General features: G+C 31.7%; 3 protein-coding genes across 4 annotated transcripts in view; 1 reads left to right on the plus strand and 2 right to left on the minus strand.

Annotated features, from left to right (window-relative positions):
- The window catches only part of LOC127714279 (tereporin-Ca1-like), a 398,353-nt gene that overhangs the window by 214,995 nt on the left and 169,849 nt on the right, over window positions 1-13,509 (plus strand). The window lies entirely within an intron of this gene.
- Window positions 1-13,509, minus strand: part of LOC127714271 (uncharacterized) — a 213,790-nt gene that overhangs the window by 65,757 nt on the left and 134,524 nt on the right. The window lies entirely within an intron of this gene.
- LOC127714266 (toll-like receptor 4) lies at window positions 6,640-13,105 on the minus strand. Its single transcript, XM_052220326.1, has 2 exons — window positions 12,905-13,105; window positions 6,640-9,973 (listed from the first exon to the last, which is right to left on the minus strand). Exon 2 carries the CDS (start codon window positions 9,958-9,960, stop codon window positions 7,441-7,443), a length of 2,520 nt encoding a protein of 839 aa, XP_052076286.1. The 5' UTR covers window positions 9,961-9,973; window positions 12,905-13,105; the 3' UTR covers window positions 6,640-7,440.

Below are 13,509 nucleotides of genomic sequence, written 5' to 3' on the forward strand. Positions count from 1 at the left end.
ATCACCTAATAATACGTGTAACTTGGTTGAAAATAATTTTCTAGTATTGAACCCCGGAATCTCTTAATTGTTTATTATTTTTGCTAATCAAATGTACTGTATATATAACATAATCTTCAATTTGCATGCTCCGACTTCAAAAATATTGTTCCAGCATTCCAGTTTTATTTTCGTTTTGTCAAAGTAGTAAAAAACTATTTTTGTCTATTGTTATGCACTGTACATGTGCATTAATTTCACGTGAAATTAATATCGAAATCTCTATTGTCCAGGCCAGTAAAACTGCTCTTATTTAGCTCTTTAAAACTAATTAAAATATTTTAAAAGAATGGGTTACATGATACTGTATGCTCTTCAATCTTGGAATATATTCGTATCACATATTCTTAATTCTTTCCATAAACAATGTTATTTCATAAAGATCAGATAATAGGGCGGGACACTTGTCTTTTGTTGAAGTCGTTACGTTGAACCTTAATAGTTGTCTTTTGGTTATTTTTATCGTTTGGTTGACATTCACGCCACACCTCATTTAATTCCTAGTCGTAGTTTAAAACCTGTTAAATAACATCGTATACTCGTAAAAGCAAAAGTAAAGGAAAATAAAGGGAGTGGTTTATTATTTAATGTCACAAAATCACTACGTGCAAAAGAAAAAACATAGAATAAAAGGAACTCCGCCGCCTTTTTGTTTTTTGTTTTTGTTTTTTTTTTATCTCAAAGTCTTACAAATGTCATCTCATGAACTAATTACACGCATAGTAACAGAGGCAATATGTATTTACAATAAAACAATATTCGATGATGCAATATTCAGTGCATGTGGTAACACTAGATTACACATTTCGATCATGTAAAAGAGTTTGCAGCATTCGTTTTTGAACAACGTTCCAATTATTGAACTTTGCGATGACAGCAGAATGACAAAATGTAGGTCAAATATCATTAAACCTATGTGTATATAAATACTGTGTAGAAAAGAAATATTTGTCAATGCGTCACACTGATATTTGACTCTCTCTTCTCCAATTTTATGAGATATCTGAAAAGTTCAGGAGCCACCTGTTTACGAAATCTGTACAACAACAAAAATATCTTTCAACAAAGTTTTTGTGTCGTTTGGTTGCTGTCCCGTGAACGAATGTCTAAGATCGTTGTTTATCGATTTATACTATTAATGGGTATTGTTCGAGTATTTCAAACACTATTTTCTTAGGACAGAAACATCAATTCGTTAATCTGGGTATAGAAATAATAATACTATTATAATAGTGTGTAAATCTGAAAAAATGCGTTGCATGTCAGTAAAAACACGTGTTTTCTGAAATCATTAAAAAATAATAAAAATGAATTGTTACACAAACTTAGAGTACACTTATGAAAAGACGATATTCCAAATGTTTTTACAGAAACCCGCTTGTGATTGTCTTTTGAAACAAAAAAGTTAGGTACAAAATGTATGTCTGTTCAAAGGATACAAATGTTCAAGAAACCGAAATTTTAAGTAAATGTCTAAAATTTCGACCCAATTTATCTCTAAAAGTAGCACATGAAGGTATATTTTTCATTACATATTTGAATTGACTAGGTAAAAAACAGCTTAATTTTATGAACATTTTCTTAAAAAAAATCACAGTGGAATCAAAACTGTATCATATGCCCTTAAACAAACATATATATCGACGGCAACATTAATATGCTAAATTATGCTGTTGAAGCATAGATAGTAGACATCAAAATTACATTTTTGATAACAGATTTAATTTAACAAAGCTATTATAAAGGCGTAGGTATTTTTTCTTTCTGAATTTCAATTTACATAAGTATTAATATTACTATGTGTAAGATTAGTATTCCACATTTTACTTAGGACTCAGCATATTCAAAATCAACGCGAGATCTCGCGTTGTCCCCATGAGACGGTCAGTCGAAAATGTAGTTGGTGCTAGATAACACAAGTTACAAGACCTTTTATGGCCATAGAGTACTTAATGGTACGGGAAGGAACTTTTTTAGTTGTTTGTAAATGGTCAGTGAAGGAAATGTATGGCATTTTACTACAAATGTAATGTATGAAATATTTATTATATACTAGTACAAATGTGGACACATATCAGTGTGGATAGTATGTTCGAATGATTGACAGTATTTTCTGACAAAAAAATTTCTACGGTTTTTTTTTCCATAGCGTTCTATGTTAAACTGTGTTCCACAGTGACAGCCATCCTGAATATCAGACCAGTACCAAATACTAAAAAAGGTGTAGTGCCGGTTATTCAATATTTGGTTTTTATGTTCAAGATTATCATGGAGAAGACACTTGTTGTACATGTTATATCGATTACCAAATGATTCTGTTAGAGTATGTTCCACAACTTTGCTTTTGGATAAAAGCAAACACTCAACATTAGTAGAGAACCACAAAAGCTGCATTTATGCATTATATGTGATTTTAATATGCAAGATCAATTATAAAAACCTGTTTGTATGTTCTTTTCGTATGGTTCTGATTATGTCTGTTGTTGTGTGCATTTCTTATATACTAGTACTAGTATGTTAAATATTGTATAAAAATTCCGACGTCCAGCATACTTGACGGGCTAGTCGGCAAAATGTATTTTGTATTTAATTTGTATATATTATAATTGTTTATGCAAAACGTACTTGACCTATTCATCGTTAATAGAGGTCATACATTTTCTATTATACTTTTCCAGTTCTTAACTTGGTACGAATTAAATTCTTGTTTTTTGGCTTGAGTCAATTCGAAAAACAATAAATATGATTATTCCATATTGATGGAACTTTATTAGGTTTTTCTATATGAATGGGATTTTGAATAAATAAGCATATTCACTTGCGGAAAAAACATATTCACCGCACAAAACGTCGCGTGCTTTTACGTGTATAATAACGATACAATGTTTGACGTTTAGTTGGTTTTGGTAAATAACTGTTATTTTGTACATATTTTTCTCGCTCGGAACATGAAATAAAACAATTACTGTCTTTTGTTTCGGTAAATATGTGATTTAATTGACTTTTGTCGCTGGCTTCAGTGAATATCAGTTTTTCAAAAGTCAATAAAACCACACATTTACCTCATCAAAAGACAGTAATTGTTTAATATTTCAATACATATTAATAAATATAAGGAGATGTGGTATGATTGACAATAAGATATCTACTGTACACACCAAAGATCAAGGTACAAAGATGGAAGCAACTAAAGGTCACTGTATGGCCGTTAAGGGCATACGATACAGTTACAGGGGAGGTAATGACGTTGCTAACGTAAAATGTTATTTTTGCGACATCAAACTGTGACATATCGGGAAAACATGCATTTTCGACGGATTTTTATCATTTAGACTGATTTAACTTGAAAACTGGTTCATGGACCCCTCTTTTTTAAAATAACATTAGGTTTGATTACGTATGAAGATTATTTGTACCAATTTTTTTTTTTAAAAGTCACCGATGCAATTTTTAAAAAATTTGATAAATATACAGCAAATAATGCCGTTTTTTTGTTCTAAAGTCCTGAAACTTTGATAAAAATTTATTATTTACAAAGAATTGTTATATAATTTTAGAGCATACTTATGTTAAACAGATTTTCCAAATGTTTGTACAAAAATCCGTTTGTGTTTATCATTTGCAACAAAAAAGTTAGGTATGTCTATCCAAAGGATAGAAATGTAAAAAAAAAAACGAAATTTTGAGTAAATGTCTAAAATTTCGACCCCATTTATCTCTTAAAGTAGCACATGAAGGTATATTTTTTTATTACATATTTGAATTGCTTAGGTGAAAAATAGCTTGTATGCAAATTTTCGTCAAAAATTCACCGTGGGATCGAAACTATATCGTATGCCCTTAGCATTGGGCAACTATTCATACATGCATCATATACATAGTAGTCTATAAAAAAAAATTCAGAGATGAATTTTTGCATTCTGGGGAAAAAAGAGACTCGCCCCCTGATGATCATGTCGAACTAGCCGCTTAGTCTAACTTTAGATTTCAATCTTCTTTTCAATTCGACAACCTCGATGGTCTTGTGGTAGCGTGTTCGCCTCGAGTGCGGGAGGTCCTGGGTTCGAACCACTGCCGGGTCAAACCAAAGACTTTAAAATTGGTATTTGCTGCTTCTCCGCTAAGCACGCGGCATTAAGGAATAAGAGCAAAGACTGGTCGGTTCGGAGTCAGAATAATGTGTCCGGGTAAGGTGACATGTCTTCCTGTGCATTGGCTGTTACCTTGTGAACTAGCACGTTAAAAATACGCCTCAGCGTGTCGGTCTAGTACAAAGCAGGGTTAGTATCCATATTACATAAACATGTTCTCGTCATGAACATGCATATCAATTTGACGCTGGAGGTTAAGCAGCCATTCATCACCATCGTCATCTTTTCAGTACGAACAGTTTCTAAATATAAAAAAACAAACATAGTCTAGCAATGCTATCAAAATTTAAGATTAGTAATCATTGCCTTAGGGTAGAAACTTGAAGACGTAAAAGGAAATATAATTCTTTAGGAAAAATAAAACTATCACCCAGATGTGAACGACTTTGTCAGCTTAGAGGACTAGGTGCATTTTTTTTCTCCAGTGCCCTCAATATAGCCAATGGTGAAAACTTTAATCAATTTATCATCACAGACTAATGACCAATCCTTATTTGTCATTATTTTATTATATTTATTCCTAATGGAAAAGAGATTATCAACACATGCAATTCCCTACATTTTCACTATTAAATGTAACGAAAATGGTTTTGAGTACACTTAAACGCTAAGTTTAAACTGGTTGTAAATTGATTAGACCCTAATCAATTTATGTTTTATAACACTTAATCTGTTAAACCATTTTTGCATACAATTTTATATCTAAATTTCAAAATGTTGTCATAGGTTGAATGAACCACCAATAGGAACAGGTTGGTTGTATTGGTATAAAATTGTATGAATAAATGTTGGCATAGGTTGAATACTTTTTAACAGATTCAGTGTTATCATAACATAAATTGATTAGGGTCTAATCAATTTACAACCAGTTTAGACTTAGCGTTTAAGTGTACTCAAAACCATTTTCGTTACATTTAATAGTGAAAATGTAGGGAATTGCATGTGTTGATGATCTCTTTTTCATAAGGAATAAATATAATAAAACAATGGCAAATAATTATATAAGGCTTTCTAGGGATTTTCATCTATTTATATCAAATATCCACCAGTTGAAAGCTCATTAGTAAAATCCAACAATGATCAAAACATTTAATGATAATTAAATAAATTCCTTCAAATACATTGACATATTGACAGTAGCACTATTGAAACACATATTTCATAAATACTTAAGTAAAATATCATTATTGAATGTTCACTAATACATATAACATTATTAACACAGATACAGATTTAGATAAAGTTCAGTAAGATTTCTCAAATAACCCACTAATAAATATGTAGAAGATATGATGCTGCATCTGCGTATCCACTGGTGTCATGTTGTTATCTTGCAGTCTCTGTCTTATGTCAGCTAGCCTGTTGTCAATTTCGATGTATTTTCTTTTACGTTGACGACGTTTTCCACCTGCTGAGTATTGAATGATTCTTACCTCTATAGCAGCTCGCTGTTTCTTCAGTAGTTATTAAGTTGAAGATGTTTGGGTGTGGGTGCTCTACATGATTCTTTAATTTATGATGCCATCCTTCTAAGTGGTTGTTAGTTCTTGTTTCTACTGTTTCGTAATGGTTCCAAATGTGGCGGTTAGTCTTAACCCAGTATTCGGTAACATAGTCTGTAAATTCTAAAGTTTTGATGTTTGTGTTGGCAGTTATTAAACTTTAAATAATAAGTAATAATTTTATTTGATAGTTATTTTAAATTTCATTTGAATTAAATTAAACTAAAATTGTTTATGTTGTGTTAAAGTTTGGTATTGTTTATTGTATGATACATATTTGTATATCAAAATAATTAATAAAAGTTATCTTATAAACCACAAATAGAATAGCATTTAAACTTTTTTTTCAATGTTCTGTTTTAGAATTTTTGTCCTTTATTATTAATTTAGAGTTTACTTCAACACAATGTTGCAGGATCAAGTGTAATTTTTGTTAAATTAGATTACCGATTCATAATTATCCATTACTTGATAAAAGTGTCAATTAAAAAATACAGAGTTATCTCTTCCACAACCAATGTTATGCGTGTGTAATGGTGTTGAACGTAATTAACATTTATCAGATATGGGCGATATGAAAAAGAGTTCTATGAACGTGTGAAGAATCGTGCTTAAATTTGTAATGCCCAATGTAATCTTGTGGTTATGAAAGAAAGAATAACGAATATAAAAAAGAACTCCTAGCACAGACAAACCTTTGTAACTTGAACACATACGACTATCCCACTGTAATGTGATCGGTAAAATAGGATACAATCCTGCAAAACTGTATAGAATATTATATATTTTTTGACAGTATATGTTTAAGATACAGTCACATATAATAACTTACTTAAAGTTGTTAATGATTTGGAACAAACACTTCCACAAGCCACCATTGTGTAATAAATTCATTTGTAGCCACAATGGCATACAAAGTAAAAATGCAAAAATACCGAACTCCAAGGAAAATTGAAAACGGAAAGTTCTTTGTCAAATGGCAAAATCAAAAGCTCAAACACTCGACAATTGAGTGATTGACATATATTTATAGAACAACTGTGACAGTGGCGCACATTTTTTAGATACTTTCATCTTTTCTCGTGTAATAGTATAATATATATTATTCCACTGTTTAAACATATTGATAGTAAAATCAATATTTGATTGGTTGAGACTATCCCACGTGTCATTGAACAAATCTTCATATTCCATTCTGAGGATCATATTCCCCTCTGAAATGTCGGGATTACTTCGTGCGAAGTTACGCGCGGTTTATGTACATAACGTTTTGAACTTCTTATTTTTTCTTAAAATAGCGATAGCAAAAATCATTATCATGTTCAAATTTATGACGATAAAACAAACAGACTTATAATTAAATTTTGATCCTTAGTGTTTATCAATGAGTATGTCGTGTTTAGTTTGACTTACAAAAACAAGCGGATAAGAAAAAAATGTATGCGAAATAATATTTAATGTATTGATAGTAAGCAAAGCACAGGCAGTGGAATAAAACATTCATTTTCCTTTGCCTCGGGAGATATGAAGATTTGCTCACCCTCGAAAAATCATATTTCACTCGGGCAGAGCCCTCGTGAAATATGAATATTCTTGGGTGAACAAATCTTCATATCTCCCTCCGGCACGGGAAATAAATGTATAGTATTATATATTATAATAGTATTAGGATGGATAGTTATATAACAAAAACGGACTATAACTAAATTGGTTTTGGTAAAAGCAAAAACAAACATTGACTTATGTTGTCATTTCAGCACTTCCTTTAAATTATCCCAGAATAAAGTGTTACCCAATGGATCATTAGGATACTCAATGTACGACTGCTTATGTACTTTTTCAATAACACATAAAGGTAAATTAATTGCTGACAAGTCAACAAGAGAAACAAGGATAAACATATTTTCGCAATCTCTTGAATATATGCTCTCCATTCGTGCCATATTATATTCAAACATACACCAGTATGAATCAAGATAGGTCTGAGATAATACTGCAACCACATTTCGACTATTGTGAATTCCAGAAGTAATGTTTGCGGCAATATCCTTACCTGGTTGAAAGTCTCTCTTGTGGATACACAATTTCAATTTTGCATCTTCTTCTAAATTTAAAAGAAGATGATTATGTACAAAAACTGCATCTTCCTCTTCATATGAGATAAAAGCATCGTATTCGTACTCCTCGTCATCGCACTTTTTTCGTGAGGAACTTTGATATTTATTCTTTGTCATATAATACATGAATCGTAGTGTCCACCTGTGTCTATAGACTAAACCGCATAGCAAGATCAACACAAAAAATATAACGAAGATTGACAATACAACAATTAAGTCTGTGTAAGAGGAACACTTCTTTTCTAGAATTTCATATACCCTTTTTGGTTCTTTCAATAATTCCTTGTTGCCGTTGTACAATTTGCATTTGTTACTTTGTAACTTTGTAAATTTTATTTTTGTTTGTGACATCCATTTGACAAATTGTATGGTATCACACGAACATATCAAAGGATTATCACTCAAATCCACTGTCAAGTTTGGATTTGACTTTATAATCGTTTCAAGTTGACCACGTGCCCTCGAATTTAGACTTGAAAATCTATTCTTTGAGAGATCTAAATGCGAAAGATTTTGCATATGACTTATTTGAAAACTCAAATCCTCCAGTAAATTACCACCAATGTTGATTTCCGTGAGCATTGTTTGAAATTTGAAAAAGTTGTATGGTAAATACGGTATTCGATTGTCTGCTAAATTCAATACTGCCAGCTTAGGAATATGCTGCAGAATTTCACCATGCATGTCATCGATGAGAACAAATCCCAGTAAATTATTATGTATAAGTAACGATTTTAAATTCGGGGAACTCTTAAAAAAATCCTTTGACACGTTGGAACAAAAATTGTTTGAAAGATCGAGGTGAATTAGTTTCTTGTAAGTAAGCAGAGGTCCAATCCAGGAATAAAAAAGATTAAATCCAAAATCGAGATATGCTAATGAATTCTCTGACACATTATTTGCTTCTATTTTAAATCGAAACAAACTGTTTCTGAAAATAAGTTTCTGTAATTTGGAAGAAATATTAAACGGCAGTGTATTGGGTTTCAATTGTCCATAACGTTGTACTTCATGTTGATTAGGTGTGTTCGATAAAACTGGTAAAGGATCTGTTTGGTCCTTTTTTACACATATTTCCCCATAAAAATCCTGAAGATCATGACTGTTGAACTGAAGTGAGATATTTATGAAAGTTATTGGTACTACGTAAAATTCAGAAAAATAACTTCCAAAATGAAACATATTGTCCGATAAATATACACTTCTTAACGTGATTGGAAGAGATGATAAGGCACCCTTCTCGAAAAGCTGAATTCTGTTGCTATCCATGTGCAACTCAGTAAGATTTGTGTGCCTTAAATGACGAATATGTGATTTTAAAACAATTGTATCGGGCTCAAAAGTTCGATGTATTTTGTTTAATTTCAGAATCTTGATAGAAGTTGTTTGAAGATCATAGGTAATATTCTCTGCCCCTGCAAATTTAAGGCAAAAGTTAGAAGAGGCGTCTAAAAATGTCAGGTTTGACATAAATTTTAATGTTCCTCTATAGATATAAGATATTTTACAAGCGGACATATCAAGATGTATTAGATTTGGAATAGTTTGAAAGGTTTCCGGAGTCATTGTTTTACATTCGCATTCACCAGACAATCCAGAAATGTCCAATGTTTTCAGATTAATAAGTCCTTTAAAACTGTTAAACATATGGTCTTGTTCTAGTATTTTAAAGTCCATTCGCAATGTTTGCAAGGAATATGGAAAAGTTATATTAAGTTTCAGCCAATCAAAATAATTATTCTTCTTAATGTTTAAATATTTCAGAGCAGGTATGGACTTAAAAAAATTTTCGTCTACATCTATTATTTCGTTGTTGTAAAGAGTCAATTCTATAAGGTTATAGGCTCCATAAAATGCGTCTTTTCTCAAACCTTTCAGTTTATTATTCATTAAACTAATATTACATAGTTTATTGTTGTTTCTAAAATGATAATCTGGTATAGTTGATATCAAATTGTTATCCAATATAACCACTTTGATACTTTTGGGAAAATCTGGAATGTGTGTTAGATGTGCATTTGAACAATCTGCTTTATAAACTTGTTTCCAAGTATTGAAGAAACACTGGCATCTGTTTTCAAACTCGCATTTTCTGCCAGCTACAAACCCAAAGTAAAGCAAGAGAGCAACTGCATTGCAAAGATATCCCATAAGTGGTCTGTGTCTGTAAATAAAAGATACACATCTATATTAGGGGTGTCAACGAGTACTCGAGTATTCCAGTATCGCTCGGTAGTACCAAGTATCGAATACTAAAACGATACTCGACTAATCGGTTTCCTGTTAGAATATTGCTGTCTTCTTTATATAAAACTGATCTTCTTGAGAACCTCTTTCGGAAAATTAAATAGGCATCACTGATTAATCATACTAGTAAATGAAAATACATTTTTTTCGAATGATTGTGCTAAACTGTCATTTAAAATGCCTCCGAAAATACGTGGGCTATACCTAGGCTAACACTTTAAACTAAACATGTCTTAGCCATTCCCTCACATCAGTACCGTGAGAGAAAATATTTTCGTCTGCAAGACTGTAATTTACAAAATTGCAAACCGACTGTCCCCAGTAATAGTTGACAAGAAAATGTTTCCAAATAAAAAAAATTTGTTGCATCCTCTGGTTACCCTCAGTGAATAGTGAAACTTCTAATCCTTGCGCCTTTGTAAACATTAATTATTTTTTGTTAACGATTACCAAATACTATTGTTTGATATGGTTATTCTTGTTATAATTCTTAAATAGGTGTTTATTAAATTATATTTATTAGATTATTCTTTTTTTTGTCTTTTTTTTTTACGTAATAAATATTTGTAGGTAATGAACTATTAATTATGGTGTGTCCAAGATACTTATGTAAATGGTTTTTCGTCCGTTTAACAACAAACCACAGAAAGAAAATACGTATTTTTATGTTTCCGTGGTGAAGATACATATTCCCGATTGAGTACTCGAGTATCGCTTTATAAAACCAACGAGTGATCGATTAGTGATTGTTCACCGAATTGGCATATATATATATATATACGTTGTTTTCAATTTAGACTTGTTTATATTTTTTCGTTTGGGCTTGTATTATATTTGCCTTCGGGTTTATATGATCCGTTCATCCTATTTTGACTCCTCAAAATTCAAGAGTCTATCCCAAATTGAGGTAAATTATGTGGCCTTCTAATAACCGTTTCGATTCCAAATTGAGTCTATCCCAAATTGAGGTAAATTATGTGGCCTTCTAATAACCGTTTCGATTCCTAATATCACTGAAGAGACATTAATTGTCGAAATCCGGATATGGTGTACAAAAACCTTTGCACCTTTTGTTTGCGGTATACCATCTTTTCCGCAAGTTTATTGTTTTCTGTTTAGTATTAAATTTATAAATAAGATCCATTTATTACATCGGTGATCCGTTTATTTGGCAATCGCCAATGGCAGTCAGCAGGGTTTAAGAACATTTGTTGTTCGACCTGTTAGTCAAATGCGTTTTGTTAAAATATACTTTTTCACTTTTTTGGTCTTTTGGAAAATGTTGTTTGTGCTGTATTTAGAGCCCTCTAACAAGAAATTTGTTTTGCATTCACACGTATAAAAATTGCGGTTTTTATCCAATGCAATCATAGGTTTGAACGTTGTTTTCAATTTAGACTTGTTTATATTTTTTCGTTTGGGCTTGTATTATATTTGCCTTCGGGTTTATATGATCCGTTCATCCTATTTTGACTCCGCAAAATTCAAGAGTCTATCCCAAATTGTGGTAAATTATGTGGCCTTCTAATAACCGTTTCGATTCCTAACATCACTGAAGAGACATTAATTGTCGAAATCCGGATATGGTGTACAAAAACCTTTGCACCTTTTGTTTGCGGTATACCATCTTTTCCGCAAGTTTATTGTTTTCTGTTTAGTATTAAATTTATAAATAAGATCCATTTATTACATCGGTGATCCGTTTATTTGGCAATCGCCAATGGCAGTCAGCAGGGTTTAAGAACATTTGTTGTTCGACCTGTTAGTCAAATGCGTTTTGTTAAAATATACTTTATCACTTTTTTGGTCTTTTGGAAAATGTTGTTTGTGCTGTATTTAGAGCCCTCTAACAAGAAATTTGTTTTGCATGCACACGTATAAAAATTGCGGTTTTTATCCAACGCAATCATAGGTTTGAACGTTGTTTTCAATTTAGACTTGTATATATATATATATATATATAAGTACGTCTGAACCAGTGACAACTCTTCAACAGATTTATCCATCGGATCACCAGCCGTGATGGTGATACGTGGGTGTGTACATTCTGTATATACAACTCGTCTAAACATCAACCCAACAATGTGAGATCTGTAAATTTGCTTTTGCAAATTTTTATATTAGGCATGAAGATGAAATTGATTGCAGATTAGCTAAATTATCTATCCCAAAGGATCGCAGGATGCAATAACAGAAATAATCATATGATAAGTACGTCTAAACAAGTGACAACTCTTCGACAGATCCATCCATTGGATCACCAGTAAAGGTGATATACGGCTGAAAACACATATTATATTCATAATAACTCTAAATATCTGCACAAAAATATAAAATCTGTAAATTTGCGGAAGTAAATTTTTGTTCTTCCCTCGCTGGGATTCGAACTCCTGCTATTGGGATATCGAGACTGTATCCTGCGATCCTTAGCGATAGATAAATTAGCTAATCTGCAATCAATTTCATCTTCATGCTTAATATATCATGTACTGTGTTATAACTCTAGATTCTATAAACGAGGAAACGTAACACTAGGCCACCGAAAGCTGAATTTTTAGTTCAGTCTAGGTGGTCGAGTGGTCAAGAGCGCTGGACACAGTGCAGGCGGTGTTGTATCGATATCACAATAGCATGAGTTCGAATCCCGGCGAGGGAAGAACAAAATTTGCTTCCGCAAATTTGCAGATTTACCATTGTTGTGCAGATATTTAGAGGAATTATGTATATATATATAAAATAGAAAAAATCCCTTAATTTCATTAAATTATATTTTTCTCATTAATAGTCCCTTTAAAACGCGTAATATTGAAAATGTTCACATTAAATTTTAACATATATAAACACTTACACTTCTTCTTTTGTCAATATTTGAAATTTATTTTGAACACTAGAGTGTCGTCAATATGCAGCTCCTGTCTTCTAAAATCCTGTCAGTATATTTCGTCTTTGTCGATCTTAACTGTTGTGTACCAGTACATTACGAATACTGTAAATGACAGCAAGTTTTAAAGAGGGCGCAGCAGTTTTTTACACAATATTTATTACCAATCTACACAATATACAAGGAAGTAGGTATAAGAAATAAAATACTTCAGTAATAAATTAGGTATACATGTCAGAAGTCATAAACAAGTCTTCGGTTACAATGACGATAAAAGAGTAATGTGACAAAGATCAATTTCGCTTATGTTAGCAATTTTAATTTTATAATGGTATGTATGAACTAGTCCACCGTAGTGGTATTTTAGTACTAAGTAAATCGGATACATATCAATTCATAACTAGAATGATTACCAATGGCATTTTCATGACGTCAATATCTATAAAAATGTACCTATGGCATTGAACATAAGATGTATTTGTTTTCATCCATTTTAAATGAAAAATATATATTCTTCAACTAGTTTAATAGTGCCATCTGAATTTGACTTGTATTCGGTATTTTTGTTATAC

Source organism: Mytilus californianus, unplaced genomic scaffold (genome assembly GCF_021869535.1).
Source record: "Mytilus californianus isolate M0D057914Y unplaced genomic scaffold, xbMytCali1.0.p SCAF_9, whole genome shotgun sequence".
Taxonomy (NCBI): Eukaryota; Metazoa; Mollusca; class Bivalvia; order Mytilida; family Mytilidae; genus Mytilus; species Mytilus californianus.